We start from the raw sequence: 17,547 nt of genomic DNA, 5'->3' as shown, positions 1-17,547 counted from the left end.
AGGTGTGAGCCACCATACCTGGCCAGCTTGCATTTATTTCTGATTAACTGCTCATCTGAGAAAGGTGTCTTTAAAAAAAAAAAAAAAAAAACCACCAAAGTGACAGACTGAAGCCAAACACTGTCAGTATATATGCTCTGCTTGGCAAACAGTTGGCTTTGGATAGATCTCATTATTTAAGTATGAATAATGAGGGGGAAAAATTGAGTAGAGAGAACATGGTTTATAAAACCCATCTCTTTCTCCACTGTCTGCAATACTCTATATTTGGACATATTGAACTATGAAAGTCTAAGGGAGATTTCTTTTTATTTACTTTTTACCACAAATATCCTCAGGTAACAGTTTCCTTATTAAAAGCCTATTGAATCTTCATAGTATTGTGTCCTGTCACAGTTGCTTCTGTTTTGAACACCGGAATGCTGTTTGGCAGAGGCTACCGTAGGCTTGAAATCAACTGGATTAGTGAGAGACAAATTTTACACATCTAAAATTCTCCTGTGTATGGCCTCACAGTTGAAACTATTGGATATTATAAGCAGAATTTAAATATCCCTTGAAAAGCTGTCCATTAGGGGCCTCCTCCTTTCTTTCCTTGCTTTCTTTTCTTCCTTTCTTTCCTTGCTTACTATTTTTTTGAGATGGAGTCTTACTCTGTTGCCCAGGCTGCAGTGCAGTGGCACGATCTCAGCTCACTACAACTTCCGCCTCCCGGGTTCAAGTGATTCTCCTGCCTCAGCCTCCCAAGTAGCTGGGATTACAGGCATGTGCCACCATGCCCAGTTAATTTTTGTGTTTTAGTAGAGACAGGGTTTCACTGTGTTGGCCAGGATGGTCTCAGTCTCTTACCTCATGATCAACCCTCCTTGGCCTCCCAAAGTGCTGAGATTACAGGCAAAAGCCACCACACCTGGCCTTGATTTATTTTTATTTTTTTTAAGATTTTGAATTCAGGCCAGGTGTAGTGGGTCACGCCTGTAATCCCAGCACTTTGGGAGGCCAAGGTAGGTGGATTGCTTTAGCCCAGGTGTTCGAGACTAACCTGGGCAGCCTGGCAAAACCCTCTCTCTACAAAAAATACAAAAATTAGCCGGATGTGATGGTATGCACCTGTAGTTCCATCTACTTGGGAGGCTGAGGTGGGTGGATCACCTGACCTGGGAAGTCAAGGCTGCAGTAGGCTGAAGTCATGCCACTGCACTCAAATCTGGCCAGCAGAGTGAGACCCTGTCTCAAAAAAAAAAAAAAAATTAATTCAGAAGTAAATCCCAGAGTTAAATAAAAGTGGTGTATGTGTGACAGAATAGGTTACAAATTTAAGAATTTTAGAAACCAAAATAATTGAAATGGAAGCTCTTTTCAATGAAAGAAATCTTTTGTGATTTGAAAGAAGCAAAATTAGGCTAATGCCCTTTTCGGCCTTAGCCCACCTGCACCCAGGTGAACAAACAGCCATGTTGCTCACACAAAGCCTGTTTGGGGGGTCTCTTCATTCAAAGCACACATTTTAACATTTGGTGCTGAAACCTGGGACAAGGGAACTCTTACAGGAGACCAAAACCCCATCCCTGTTCTTGTGCTCCTTCCATGAAGAGATCTGCCTACCAGCCTGCGGTCATCAGACCAGCCCATAGACGCACCCCAAAAAAATAGAGAAAAGAAAGAAGCAAAATTAAATGGATTTAGTGTTTGGAACAGGCCTGAGGAAGTTGTAATACCATGAATTTAAAAAAACAAAATAAGAAAACTGAGGAGGCCAAGGCACAATAATTGGTTGAACCCGGGAGCCAGAGGTTGCCGTAAACTGAGATCGCGCCACTGCATGCCAACCTGTGCAACAGAGTGAGACTCTGTCTCAAGGAACAAACAAATAAAAATCCCCCAAACTATAAGCATCCAGGACACATCCTCTCCCTGACCAAAAAAAATCAAAGTAATCTTAATTTTTAACCCTGAATTTTAGGTAGTGAAGCGATGTCTATAGATTTTGAGATGGAAATTGTCTTCACTTTTTTTTAGAAGACGTGAGTCACAATTTGAACCCCCCAAGAGCCTCTGAGCCTGAAACCTGTGTTTTCTCACTAGTAATGACAAAGTAACAGCCTTAGCACAATATAAGCAAAGGGGACAATTTCACACAAAAAGTGTACTTAAAATACTGAGTTTGCATCGTTGCTAAATAATAGATGATCAGTATGTAATAATTGAAAGCAAGTCATGGTGGTTTAATCATTTTAATGTCATTTTGAACTCCCTGAATTTGTTAATATTAAGTCATTTTGAGATAACCTGTAAATCTTCATGCTGATTGTTACTTCTTTCTTTTTTTTTGAGACAGAGTCTCACTCTGTCACCCAGGCTGGAGTACAATGACACGATCTCGGCTCACTGCAACTTCCGCCTCCCAGGTTCAAGCGATTCTCCTGCCTCAGCCTCCTGAGTAGCTGGGATTACAGGTGTGGGCCATTGTGCCCAGCTAATTTTTGTATTTTTAATAGAGACAGGGTTTCAATATTTTGGCCAGGCTGGTCTCAAACTCCTGACCTTGTGATCCACCCGCCTCAGCCTCCCAAAGTGCTGGGATTACAGGCGCGAGCCACGGCCTGCTGATTGTTATTTCATTCACTCATTTGAAAATGGTAATTGTGGCCATGCGCGGTGGCTCACACCTATAATCCCAGCACTTTGGGAGGCCGAAGCAGGTGGATCACCAGAGGTCAGTGGTTGGAGACTAGCCTGGCCAAAATGGTGAAACCTCATCTCTACTAAAAATACAAAAATCAGCTGGGTGTGGTGGTGCATGCCTGTGATCCCAGCTGCTCGGGAAGGCAGAATCACTTGAATCTGGGAGGCGGAGGTTGTGGTGAGCCGAGATTGCACCATCGCATTCCAGCCTGGGCAACAAGAGCGAAACTCTGTCTCAAAAAAAAAAAAAAGAAAGAAAAATATGATATTTGTGGCATTTAAGTTCACAGAAAAATACTCCAGGCCGGGCACAGTGGCTCACGCCTGTAATCCCAGCACTTTGGGAGGCTGAGGCTGGCAAATCACTTGAGGTCAGAAGTTTGAAACCAGCCTGACCAATATGGTGAAACTCCTCCTCTACTAAAAAAAAAAAAAAAAAATACAAAAATTAGCTGGGCATGGTGGCGCATGCCTGTAATCCCAGCTACTCAGGTGGCTGAGACAGGAGAATGACTTGAACTTGGGAGGCAGAGGTTGCAGTGAGCCAAGATTGTGCTGTTGTACTCCAGCCTGGGCAACAGAGCCAGATTCTGTCTCAAAAAAAGAAAGAAAGAAAAAATACTCCAGTGACTCAATTGTAAAATAAAATGGTTCTAGTCTTATGACTCGTAGCACCTGGTAGGCTGAGTGTGGTTTAAATGGTTGATCTAAATAGAATAATATGGGATAGAGCATAATGTCTAATTTCCTGGCAGATCTCTCAGTATAGAAAGATACATGATTATGTGCAATGATGATGAGGTTGATGGAATGTAACACCAGGTTCCCACTTAAATGTTCATTTTGTGAAGTTGCTGGGAAGTTGTGTCATAGAGTAAGGTTTCTCGAGGATCTTTACAGCTTGAATATTCATATCAGGAAAGCAAACCTTTAATGTCTGCTTGGTTACATTCTTTACATCATCCTTTATGTTAAGTCAGCAATAAGTATTATAACATATATATTTTTTGAGACGGGCTTTTGCTCTGTCACCCAGGCTGTTGGAGTGCAGTGGTGCAGTCACAGCCCACTGGAGCCTCTGCCTCCTGGACTCAAACGACCTTCCCGCCTCAGTCTGCCAACTAGTTAGGACTACAGGCGCACACCACCATGCCTGGCCAGTTTTTTATTTTTTGTAGGGACAGGGTCTTGCCATGTTGCCTAGGTTGGTCTTGAACACCTGGGCTCAAGAGATTCTCCAACCTGGGCCTCCAAAAGTGCTGGGATTACAGGCATGAGCCACTGTGCCCAGGCTTGAACTCTCAAACCCCTTTTCTGATTCTTCGAAAGGCAGGTTTGGATATATTCTGCACAGCTTCTCACCTCTGCCATTGAATGTAGCTATGGTGGTAGTGTTTGGTGGTTTTGTGCTGCTGAATGGCATTTACACAGGGCCATAATCTTGGTAAGTTATAACCGTCTCCAAGATTTAGGGCATAAACACCCCTGTATTTCCCTGCAGCTTGGTTAACATTGGCCTAATTGAGCTGATATCATCTAATTATTGGAGTATTTTTTAAGAATGAGTTAAATTTAAAGTTTTTGAAAATTTCCAATCAGCAGTTGATTACAAGTAGGAAAAATTGTCTGTGAGTCTCCTGGTAGTTTACCAAAGCTAATAGTCTTACAACCTCTCCCCAACTATGGTTCCTTCCTGAATATATTGCTTAAAATTTGCACTTTGTGACCAGAATCAAAAATTCTAAGAAACAGTGATTTTCTCAAAGGCTAACATGGAGTAGAAAAAAACTGTATGTTTAAATGTGGGGACGGCAAGGGTTAAAGGCATATTTTATTTGTTGCTTGAAATCTGTGGAGCCTACAGAAAACAGTGGCTGGTATCCTGTTGATGGAAGAACTAAAGGAATGCCGCCTCCTCAGCATTTCTTGTTTCCTGTAGAAGACAGCAACTGCAGTTTTTATTTTACATTCTGCTGGTTTCCAGGAAGGGCTCAATGAAGTGACTGCTGTCAGCATCTTTTTTCACTGTGATTGATACTAGAGAAGGTAGAGGATATTCAGGAGCTTTTAAAGGAAAATATGCTTAGTGAAATACTTGGGTTAGGAAGTTAACCAAATCTTTAAGCATTGAGTTAAAATACCTGTATTGAGAGATTAATGGTATCAGAATGACATACAGATATCAGCAGGTCTCTCAAATTGTTGACCTACTAACTCTATGCTGCTAACACTTCTAAAGTCCTTAGTAAGATACAAGATTCATTTGCAGAAAAGATAATGGAAACCATATATAGAACAGTCATAAAATAGCTCCATCTGAAATACAGGAGCTCATACATACTTCCTTTACATTTTCCCTATTCAGGTGAAACAAGGAGGATCTGGAAAGTGTGAGACTAAGCACTAATTGTGAAACATAAGTCCTTAGTAATGCTGTCATAAACACAAGTTTTCATGTATTTTGATTTTCAGCTGATATAGCTGGTACATGAGTTACAAGTTTATGAGTCATTCATTAGGAAACAAACTCTTTGGTGTACTTATAGAGAAGCCAATTTCCAATGAGTTTATTCTTAACTGATCAGTTGTGAGAACTGCTGGTTGAAATTAGGCTCAAAGCAAACCTGTTACTCCTTTAGATATGTGGTGTTTATAGGCACAAACAGATTGTGACTGATGGCTGAGAGTGCACATTGGTGCTAATGAGAGTTGTCCTTACGTAGTTTAAGAATTGAGCCTTGAAAAAAATTATGGTTTTATTTGGTTGTATGTCTTAAGCTGGCATTTTCTGCCCTTCTTAATGAAGGGCACTGAATTAAATATATTAATAAGACCATGACCTATTTAGTTCTCTCAACAATATTTTCTTTTTTTTTTTGAGACGGAGTTTCGCTCTTGTTACCCAGGCTGGAGGGCAATGGCATGATCTTGGCTCACCGCACCCTCCACCTCCTGGGTCCAAGCAGTTCTCTTACCTCAGCCTCCCGAATAGCTGGGACTACAGGCCGTGCCACCATGCCCAGCTAATTTTTGTATTTTAAGTAGAGACGGAGTTTCACCATGTTGACCAGGATGGTCTCAATCTCTTGACCTTGTGATCCACCCACCTCCTCGGCCTCCCAAAGTGCTGGGATTATAGGCGTGAGCCACTGTGCCCATCCCTCTCAACAATATTTTCATAGCTTAATCACTAATATATTCTGTTAAGATGCTGATACGACACCAGTAAGTTTCCTGATTCCTTGATACATCAAGGTTTTCCTATTCTGTCTTTAGAAGCATATGAACAAAGCAAATTGGCCCAAGTAAGATCTGAGTATACAACAGTAGCATGATGTCCAAAACCAGTCTATCTAAGAACAATCTATATCATGATACCATAGTCTCAGAACTAGAAGTTCATCAAATAATGGAGTGCTCTATGCTCCCACACTAACTGTTTGATGTGTGTTAAATCACCTTACCCTTTCGTGTAGCACCGAGGAGTGCTTTGCTCCCTCTCAAGTAAGGATAGATACTTTTTTTTCCCCTTTCTGTTTCCCATGTTTACAATCAAATGGAGCATATTTTCAAAACCAAGATAGGAAAAATAAAGTTTAAACCATTAAAAACTGATGAGCATTCAACGTACATTTCTGAGTCTCATTGCTGATATGTGTGTGTGTGTTTTTTGAGACAGTCTTGCCCTGTTGCTGAGGCTGTGCCTCCCTTGTTGCCCAGGCTGGTCTTGAACTTCTGGCATCAAGCCATCCTCCCACCTCCAAAGTACTGGGATTACAGATGTAAACCACTGTGTCCAGTCTTGTATTTGCTTTTGTTTGTTTTCCTTAAACATTTTAAAGAAATTAAGGCTATCATATTTTACCTGTAAATACTTCAACTTGCATCTTTAGAAAATAAGGACATTTTTCTTTTCTTTCTTTCTTTCTTTTTTTTTTTAAGATGGTGTTTTCCCTCTTGTTGCCCAGGCTGGAGTGCAGTGGCACGATCTTGGCTCACTGCAGCCTCTCCCTCCCAGGTTGAAGCAATTCTCCTGCCTCAGCCTCCCGAGTAGCTGGGATTACAGGTGCCCACCACCACTCCTAGCTAGTTTGTGGTTTTGGGTTTTTTTTAGTAGAGACAGGGTTTCGCGACATTGGCCAGGTTGGTCTTCAACTCCTGGCCTCAGGTGATCCACCCGCCTCAACCTCCCAAAAAATTGCAACCATTAGTTATCCCTGGATGATTTTTTCTTGAATCAATTATTGTAATTGCCAAATAGTGACATTTTAACAATTCAATTTGTTTGTTTGTTTTTTGAAATGGAGTCTTACCCTGTTGCCCAGGCTGGAGTGTCTTGGCATTATCTCAGCTCGCTGCAGCCTCCATCTCCCAGGTTCAAGCACTTCACCTGCCTCAGCCTCCCAAGTAGCTAGGGTTATAGGTGCCCACCACCACGCTGGCTGCCTAACTTTTGTATTTCTAGTAGAGACAAGGCTTTACCATGTTGGCCAGGCTGGTCCCAAACTCCTGACCTCAAGGGATCTGCTTGCCTTGGCCTCCCAAAGTTCTGGGATTATAGGTGTGAGCCACTGTGCCTAGCCTCCTTCATGTTTTTTTTGGTTGGTTGGTTTCATTTTTTTTTTTTTTTTTTTACTATCTCCAGTAATGGGTATAAGCAACCTTCACGATTTTAAAGTTAGCTTTCTTAAGGAGCAGCTTTTAAAGTTAGCTTTCTTAATGTATTTTATTATGTTAATGTGGATTCCTGGAATTTGTAAATTTTTTATTTTTATAATTTATTTTGAGATGGGGTCTTACTCTGTTGCCCAGGCCGGAGTGTAGTGGTGTGATCCCAGTTCACTGCAGTCTTTACCTCCTGGGCTCAAGTGATCCTCCTACTTCAGCCTCCCTCCTGAGTGTTTTTGACTGGGAAGGGAGGGTCTTGACTGCAAGTCATCCATGTTCTTGGCACTTTGAATAAAGAATTGGGCAAAACATAGGGGCCGGGTGCGGTGGCTCAAGCCTGTAATCCCAGCACTTTGGGAGGCCGAGGCGGGTGGATCACGAGGTCGAGAGATCGAGACCGTCCTGGTCAACATGGTGAAACCCCGTCTCTACTAAAAATACAAAAAATTAGCTGGACATGGTGGCACGTACCTGTAATCCCAGCTACTCAGGAGGCTGAGGCAGGAGAATTGCCTGAACCCAGGAGGCGGAGGTTGCGGTGAGCCGAGATCGCGCCATTGCACTCCAGCCTGGGTAACAAGGGCGAAACTCCATCTCAAAAAAAAAAAAAAAAAAGAATTGGGCAAAACACACGAAGCAACAAAAGAATGAAACAACAAAAGAATAGATTTATTGAAATGAAGATACACTCCACAGGGTGGGAGCAGGCTTGAGCAAGTGGCCCAAGAGCCCTGGTTACAGAATTTTCTGGGGTTTAAATACTCTCTAGAGGTTGCCCATTGGTTACTTAGTTACACCCTATGTAAGTGAAGGATTGGCCCGTAACCAGTCTGATTGGTTTTGGGAAGCCACCAATCAGAGGCTAAAGTGAAGTTAGAAAGTTGCACCCTATACAAATGAAGACTTGGCTCATGACCAATCAGGTAGTTTCCACTTTATATATGGGACACAGTGGAAAGGTGGAGTTGCAAAGGGAGTAGCTTTTGATCCTTTCCTTATTTGGTCATAGAAGGGTGGGGTTTACCTATCAATTAAGTTCTAGGAAGTCGTTTGAATAGGCTTTAGGTTCCTTGCCTCCAGACCCTATTCCCCTGCCTGATGACCACAGGTGCCTGCCACCATGCCAGGCTAATTTTTGTATTTTTTGTAGAGACCAGGTCTCACTATGTTGCTGAGGCTGGTGTGGAGCTCCTGGGCTCAAGGGATCCTCCCACCTTGGCCTCCCTAAGTGTTGGGATTATAGGTATGAGCCACTATACCTGGTCTGAAAGTCTCTTTTAATCTGTAATTGTTCTGAAAAGTAATTCATGGTATACATACAATGTTGTCTTTCTATGTAAGACGATTCTGGACTCTCTAACTTCAGTTAGGCATATTAAAGAACAGAGAAGAGGCTTTTATTCTTTAAGAAAGTTCTTTTATTTGAGGAGCTTAAAGTTTAATTGGATAAGGTCAGCTAGAATTGTGGGGCATGGGCAGATTAGGAAACACTGGGAAACTGGATTTGGAAAGGTATAATGTAGGGGGGTGTGTGTGTGTGTGTGTGTGTGTGTGTGTGTGTGTGTGTGTGGCTTTGAACCAGGGAACTTCAATTCTTGTGCACATAGAGAAGAGAAATAGCTGTACCTGCTTTCCATTTTACTTTTTCTTAGTCTTGAGCTCTTGAGTAAAAATAGTTTTTGATAATACTGACTTTCTGCCATCTGTTTGCATCAGTGTACCCAGGAGCTTACTCCCCTAATAAAGATGTTGGAAATAATATTTGCCAAGTTTGTTAGAAAGCCTGTTCGGCAATGCTCCTAAAATTAAAATTAAATAGGTTTACTTAGCATGAACCTGTTACATGGTTTTGAAGATTCTGGCTTGTACAAGTTAGGCAAAGTGAAGAGCAGAATTGGAAGTCTTGGCTGGGCAATGTGGCTCACACCTGTAATTCAGCACTTTGGGAGGCCGAGATAGGAGGATCCCTTAAGCCCAGGAGTTGGAGACCAGCCTGGGAAACAAAGTGAGACCTTGTCTCTCCAAAAAAATAACAGTCAGCTGGGCATGGTGGCGTATGGATGGTCCCATCTATTTGGAAGACTAAAGTAAGAGGATCGCTTGAGCCCCAGAGATTGAGGCTGCAGTGAGCCATGATCATGCTACTGCATTCCATCCTGGGCCACAGAGCAAGACCCTGTATCAGAAAAAAAAGAATTGGAAGTCCTAAAGTGTAATTTCCTTTTCTCTTCACTTCCCCCACAAAAACAAACTTAAAAAAAAAAAAAGGCGCATTTAATAGTGTTTAAGTCAGTTAAGCACCCAGCGACCACTAATCTATTAGTAGTTAAAAGAAATTCACACCCAGAGTTTCAGCCAACCTATGGAGAACTGAATTAAGAAGATAATAAAATGCAAATGCAAAAATGCTAACCTTGAGCTGGCATAAAGTACTGATAAGTTGTATGTATTAATAGTAAATATCAGTGAGCTCTGGACTGATTGATCCCAGGAGTTTAAGGATACAGTGAGCTATGATCACACCACTGCACTCCAGCGTGGGTGACAGAGTGGGACTCTGTCTCTTAAAAAGAAAAAAAGCAATATCTGTTGCACTCTTAGATGTCAGGCATTGTTCTCTGCATTCATATTAAATCTTCACACCTCAGAGACAGATACTGTCATCTCACATGTTTCATATGAGGAAACATAAACAGCCTGTGTTCTCCAAATCTTTGGTCTGCAACCTTTTTGGCACCAGGGACCAGTTTTGTGGAAGATGGTTTTTCCACTGGTTGGGAGTGGGAGTGTGGGATGGTTTCAGATGAAACTTTCACCTCAGATTATCAGGCATTAGATTCTCATAAGGAGTGAGCAACCTCTATCCCTCGCTTGCACAGTTCCCGCTCCTATGAGAATCTAATGCTGCCGCTGAAATGACAGGAGGTAGAACTCAGTGGGTGATGCCCGTTCATCGGCTGCCTACCTCCTGCTGTGTGGCCCAGTTCCTAACAAGCAATGGATGGATACTGGTCTGCGGCCTGTATGTGGGGACCTCTGCCCTAGATCATAGGGAAGCCAAAATACTATTTTCTCATTACGAAAGCAGAATCGCGGCTTTTACTCCCTACCTCCCCATGTTAATGGAAGTTGGAATGGAGAAGGAAGGAGATGCCAGGGAAAGGAATCATTTTAAAATCATTTGTAACATGTAACTCCAGGATACTTAGTTTTAAAGAATAAATAGGGAATAAATTTCTTTAATTACCTTTTTAGATCCAGGTTTACGTGTTGAGTTCTAAAGTAGTGCCACTTGTAGACCAAAATCTAATCTGGAAACCAAATGAGTTATACAGTTTGGGTGCTTTTCTATAAAAAGAAGAAGTTGATTTTTATACTTTTGTGTCCCATTCTTTTGGAAAGAGAAGGAGGAAATACATGCTTTCATGTGCTACAGGATAGCTTTGAGATGCAAAAGTTCTCTCATTGCTTGGGGGAGAAGGGTATTGCTGGAATCATGGGATGGGTAACTTTTCCTAGTATAACCTTTCGTAAGATTTTAGTGTTTTACTGTATGCACATAACTTTAAAAAAAACATAAGCCCCCTCTTTTAAACCCTAGTTTATTGACTCCATATTCTTATAACAACAAAATAAAAATTCTTTTAAGTAAAAAAAAAAAAAAACTTTATCATAGGAATTTCCAAGCATATCTTTTTTTTTTTTTTTTTTTTTTTTTTTGAGACGGAGTTTCGCTCTTGTTACCCAGGCTGGAGTGCAATGGCGTGATCTCGGCTCACCGCAACCTCCGCCTCCCGGGTTCAGGCAATTCTCCTGCCTCAGCCTCCTGAGTAGCTGGGATTACAGGCACGTGCCACCATGCCCAGCTAATTTTTGTATTTTTAGTAGAGACGGGGTTTCACTATGTTGACCAGGACGGTCTCGATCTCTTGACCTCGCAATCCATCCACCTCAGCCTCCCAAAGTGCTGCGATTACAGGCTTGAGCCACCGCTCCCGGCCCAAGCATATCTTAAAATAGAATATCTCAAGCTTCAATAGTAATGGCATTTTGCAGATTGAGAAGATAATAAAATGTAGCTGTAGTTTGGATACTCCGTGTATCCAGATAAACTACATGCATTTCAGATACATCCTCTGAAAATAGCTGCATATTTATAGCGAATGTTGTATACGTCCTTTGACTTTATCCGAGGTTAGTTTCATAGTCTATAATTCAGTTTCTGGCTGGGGACAGTGGCTCATACCTGTAATCCTAACACTTGGAGGTCAAGGTGGGAGGATTGCTTGAACGCAGGAGTTCTGGGTAACATAGGGAGACCCTTTTTTTAAAAAAATAAATTAGCCAGGCATGGTGGCACCTGTGGTCTCAGGTAGTGAGGAGGCTGAGGTAGGACGATCACTTGAGCCTGGGAGGTCAAGGCTGCAGTGATAGTACTCTCCAGTCTGGGTAGCAAAATGAGACCCTGTCTGAATAAAGAAAGAATAAAAATATGATTCAGTTTATGTGGTATAACTTATATACCATCACACCTTTATAATTGCCTGAGAATACTTTATGGTTAATATGTGCTGTTTTGAAAATTAAACCTGTTTTAGAATATGTTGCATTTTAAAAGTTTTCATCTATATTGATATTACTAGACATAGTTACATAGTATGACAACCCTGCTATACAATCCTATAACGGTGTACCTAACCTAGACTTGGAATTAGTGGTAGTGGCTTGTCCTATTATTGTTTGTTTTGGCATATTTCTCTTTTGAATATGTCACAGGAAAATACGGGAAGAATTACTGAATGTTCTGGGCATTCTCATTCGAAAGGAACACCAGTAAGAAAAAAATCTTACCTACCTTATTTGAAGAGGAGGAAGCAAATTTAACCTTGTTAGCCAATAGGTCACCTGACGTTCCTGTCCTTTTTTTTTTTTTTTTTTTTTTTTTTTTTTTGAGATAGAGTCACACTCTCTTGCCCAGGCTGGAGTGCAGTGGCACGATCTTGATCTCAGCTCACTGCAACCTCCACCTCACTTCAAGCGATTCTCCTGCCTCAGCCTCCTGAGTAGCTGGGATTGCAGGTGGGCCCCACCATGCCCAGCCAATTTTTGTGTTTTTGGTAGAGATCTGGTTTCACCCTGTTAGCCAGGATGGTATCGATCTCCTGACCTCATGATCTGCCCACCTCGGCCTCCCAAAGTGCTGGGATTACAGGCGTGAGCCACCATACCCAGTCAAAGTTCCTATCTTTTTTTCCTAACAAGTAGGAAGGCTTTTTAGTAAGGAGTAGGGTCCTGTTCAATTATGTAAATTGTCATCACTTAAGTGTGCTTTTTAATATGTTTAAACCTTTTTTTATGTTTACTATAACTAAATACACATAAGTTACCTGTTTAAACATGTGCCATTAAGAGTTTGATACCGCCAGGCACACTAGTAGGCTGAGGCAGGAGAATTGCTTGAACCCTGGGAGATGGAGGTTGCAGTGAGCTGAGATCGAGGTCGAGCCACTGCACTCCATCCTGGCGACAGAGAAGACCCTGGCTGAAAAAAAAAAAGTTTTGTCACTTGCCTCCTGCTTAATTTTGCATTTTTTAAATAAAGGATTTATGTCTGTTTAACATGGAGTATTTTGACTAGTAGTACTAGTACATTCCTGAAGGAGATCAAGTATATATATGCATAGCTCTCTTAGTAGCATGTGTTTAATGAGAAAGTAATGTAAGGATTAGATAGATTAGGGTTGCAGGCAGTTTTGCCCCTTTAAAGCCGTATCTTTTATTTACTTATTTTTTTAATTTTTGCAGAGATGGGGTCTTGCTCTGTAGCCCAGGCTGGTCTCAAACTCAAGTGATCCTCTCATCTGTGCTGGGATTTATAGGTGTGAGCCAAGTTGCCAGACAAAATCTTATTTTTTTTCTACAAGTAAAACATCCTGAGGCTGAAGGTCATTGCTAACTGATACAGCATGTTTTTCTTAGCGCTTTTTTCTGGGGATCTAGCAAGGAATTAGAAACACAGGTTGTTTGACTTTCCTTTTTCCTCCTCTTTATTTTCTGATAGTGTTTTCTGAAAGTCATCTTCCACCTGCCTCTGAAGTTGAGGGGCGGGAAGGAATCTGTTAGAATCATTTAGGGTTCAGTTAGTAGTGTCTCTGGTTTGCATCCTTTTGTGGTTTTGATTTTAATTTCACTATTTGACTAACACTATTTTTACTCTGACTTCCTCAAACACTGTGGGATTTAAACTGTGACAGGTGAAGCTCAGTGCCTTAGGCGAAGGTTAGGTAGAGACTTCGAAATACAGAATTCTTACAAGGTAGCTTAGGAGATATCTTCTTGCTTTTAGGTATATAACTCTACGAACTTTATAGGCCCTACGAACTTTATAGGCCCACTGGAATATTTTCTCCAATTATCAGAAAGGCTAATTATCAATTAAACATATCTAAGGACTCTTTACTTAGAAAAATAGATGTGAGACCCTGTCTCAAAAAAAAGTTAAAGTCAGGAAGAAGTTAAAATTAATGGTTTAGAAGGTGTTACTATAACTAAATACATTATAAGTTACATACTTTAAAGCTAGTGTATTTGCCTTGCATTACAGAATATACTTGAGCTTGTAAAGCAGGTTAATATTCTACTTTATTATGATGTTTGTATTAATGGTGAGACAGTTGTTTAACTCCTTGCCCCTATATTCAGTGACTGAGTTATTGTAGCTACACTTTATAACTGAGTTATAACATTTATAACTCAGTGCCAGCACTCATTGAGGGAGAAGAGTGAAGAGAAAGTAAAATATAGTCTTGTAGTCTTAGGATATATCTTATTCAGAGCCTGGGCTGGTTACATTTAAACACTATTAGCAGAAGAGTTTGACAAAAGAATTTAAATAAAATATAGTTAACTTGGCTGATTTAGTTCATAATAGTGACAGTGTTGGTGTCTAGGGAGGGAAACTGTTGCTAGAGGACAAGGGTGACAGAAAGTCTTGATTTATTTTTTCCATGCATTTTCTTGTGTGTGTGTGTGTGTGTGTGTGTGTGTGTTGCACCATTTGAATGTGTGTGTGTTGTACCATGTGAATGTGTATTTTTTTACCATGTGAATATTGTGTATGTGTGTTTCATACCATGTGAATTTATTACCCTTGGAGGAAAGGGATAAAACTAGTCTGGCCAAGGCTAATAAAATAAAGCCTTCATGTAGTTTGTTTTAGTAGAACTTAATCTGTTACACCAGTTAGTCACCCAGAGTATTAATGACCCACTCTGGTAGAGATTTCCTGCTAGGAACAAGTGACTTTTGTACTTACATACTTAATTGGTTTGCAGAGACCTACCATCTTTAGGTCCACTATATTTGTTTAGCATAATACTTTAGTATTTTCTGAGTGCACAAAGCAAATCTAATCCCATTATTTTCATTGTTAAAATCCTTAAGTAGCTCCCTTTGCCTGTAGAATAAGCTCAGGGTTCTTCCTGGGGTATGTTTTAGTTTGTCAGTCTGGCCGTTGCTTACCTCTCTAATCTTAATTCTGTACTTCCTCAAGCTGATCTTAGACTGTAATGTTATAAAAAGTACTTGTAGTTCCATTAGCCAACCACACTTTTACATCTCTGTGCTTTATCACACGCTCTTTCTTTTGAGAATTCTCTAACCTTCCTCCTTTGAGCACATTGCTTTAGCTATATAGCCTTTGACAAGATCCCTCTTACATGTCTTTGTTTTGGCACTTTTTGCACAGAATTAGAATGTGTTCGCTCTTGCTATTCAAGTTCCTTTATTTAGATCAAGAACTCTGTGACATTTTAAATCTTTTTATGCTTGTAACTTTATTTTTCAGATTCTTAAAACATGAACAGGTAACTACTCCATGTTAAGGGGATGAGAGGACAGGTCCAGTAGTTCCAAGGTCTTAACATAAATCCAGAAACTTAATTACCTCAAACCCCTTGAACCATAAATGCTAGCTTGCAGATGTTGCTCTTTTCTGTAACTCCATCTGTATTCTACTTCTTAGTTGAAACAGTTGAATGCCACGTTTGAAGAGAAGAAGGTCCAGTACTTGGCTATGAATTGTCTCACTTTAACATAATATAGATATTATGGTGACCTTGAAGCATTAATGTTAAGTGAGGATTTGTGTTGATGAACACGTATGAATGTCAAGTCTTTCGAAACCACTTGGTAACATGGTTTATTATTACTATTTTTTCTAGCTCCAGAACCTGGGTATCAACCCAGCAAACATTGGCTTCAGTACCCTGACTATGGAGTCTGACAAATTCATCTGCATTAGAGAAAAAGTAGGAGAGCAGGCCCAGGTGGTAATCATTGATATGAACGACCCAAGTAATCCAATTCGAAGACCAATTTCAGCAGACAGCGCCATCATGAATCCAGCTAGCAAAGTAATCGCACTGAAAGGTATAAAAGATTGTGGGTTTTTCTTAAAACTCTTCCTGTGTGGTGTTTTTTTTTTCTTTTGAGACAGAGTTTCACTCTTGTTGTCCAGGCTGGAGTACAATGGCTCAATCTCAGCTGACTGCAACCTCTGCCTCCCAGGTTTAAGTGATTCTCTTGCCTCAGCCTCCCTAGTAGCTGGAAGGCTGTAGCGCCCCACCACCACGCCTGGCTAATTTTTTTATATTTTTAGTAGAGACAGGGTTTCACTATGTTGGCCAGGCTGGTCTCGAACTCCTGACCTTGTGATTCACTTGCATCGGCCTCCCAAAGTGCTGGGATTATAGGCATAAGCCACTGCGCCCAGCCAACTCTTTCTATGTATTTATGCAAGTACAGTAACTAGAGTTTACCTTTTAAGTGTATTGATTAAATTCGGTTAAAGAAAATAGATCTGCTAATACTGAACTTGATTTAAACCACTTTAATGACTTTTACTTGTGATGTTTCTGTGAAATGTCTTAATATAGATTGACTTAGAATGATTTTTAGAATAAATGCATTTAAATTTTGTATCTGATATAAGACTGTGCTAAATATATCTTTCTACAGAGGAAACAAATTAGTGATTCATATTCTGGAATAGAACATATTTTACTAATATTAGCACCTAAACATTGCAGAATTTTGTTATGGTGATACACTTGCTTTTGATTCTGTGCCTTTCTTATACTTGAGGCTTGTGTTTCAGTTATCGGGTTCTAGAAATGGCTTGAATTTACAGTAATTATTAAAAGTGTGTTTGTTTATAGGAGGGTATTAAAGCTCTTAAGTGAATGGTATTTGAGTTTGTTCAGACTAACTTTTTAACTGTCACAGCAGAGAACAGTGCAGCTTAGTCTAAACAGAGTTCAATGACTCTTAGACTGTCAGGGAACCTATATTCCTTTGAACTTCAGAATGAGACTAATTAACCCTTTAAAACAGATGTTCTTAAGAGGGCTCGGTGACAAACTGACTCTTAAGGCATTTGATTGCCTTTTATTATTTTTTATTTTTTGCTTTGTTTTTCATTTTGATAGAAGGAAGAAAAGTTCAAGTTCCCAGTAATTTCTTGATAAATTCGTGGCTGAGTTGTTAGAGGTGCTGAACTTTGACTTCTCTTTATATGATTTAAACTTTGTATGTAGTAATAATACTAGTTGGAGAGTAAGTAAGGTTGGGTAGGACAAGCATATTCAAACAAATAAGTCACTGTCACATATCTAAGATAGAAGCTGATCTCATCTCGAGGAAAAATGGTCCAGCTTTCACACAGGACCAGATGTTCTGTGACAGTAAGTGTTTTACTTCTATTACTTCTATTTAGGGTATTAAGCTTCCTTCAGACTCTTTAAAGAATTTAAATTCAGGTCCTTAGCATTCCCATACCTCTCTATTAAAAGGCCATCATTTAAATTTTGCCAAAATTCTTTTCTATTTTTAATATTGTTGTTATCTTATCACATTTCTTAACGCTTTCTTATGTGTGCAGATGGTGAGTTATCTTAAATTAGATTGTATTAGTTATTGTCCTGTTCTATAAAAAGAATAAATTGAAAAGATTTTCAGAGCACTGTACAATAGCATTACAGATTTGTGCCTATATGTCTGCACTATGGGGTCAAGCTGTCATCCCTTGTCCCCCTTCCCAAACCACCCCACTTATATATACTCCAGCCCCTAATAATCTGGGGGTTGGGGAAGGCAGCAAAGGAAAGTAAGTCATTCCAAAATACTGCTTCCCTC

The 17,547-nt window shown here is 40.3% G+C and overlaps 1 protein-coding gene across 3 annotated transcripts in view; it reads left to right on the top strand.

Moving 5' to 3' along the window:
* The window catches only part of CLTC (clathrin heavy chain), a 75,049-nt gene that overhangs the window by 9,039 nt on the left and 48,463 nt on the right, over positions 1-17,547 (top strand). For all 3 annotated transcript variants that reach the window (XM_010339718.3, XM_003929087.4, XM_074388072.1), the window contains exon 2: positions 15,576-15,783. In XM_010339718.3, the coding sequence (XP_010338020.1) occupies positions 15,576-15,783 (208 nt within the window). The remainder of the gene's footprint in view (positions 1-15,575; positions 15,784-17,547) is intronic.

This window comes from Saimiri boliviensis, chromosome 17 (genome assembly GCF_048565385.1).
Source record: "Saimiri boliviensis isolate mSaiBol1 chromosome 17, mSaiBol1.pri, whole genome shotgun sequence".
In the NCBI taxonomy this organism is placed as follows: domain Eukaryota; kingdom Metazoa; phylum Chordata; class Mammalia; order Primates; family Cebidae; genus Saimiri; species Saimiri boliviensis.
Note: the sequence above shows the minus strand (reverse complement) of the source record. Positions and strands in the feature narration are given on the sequence as shown.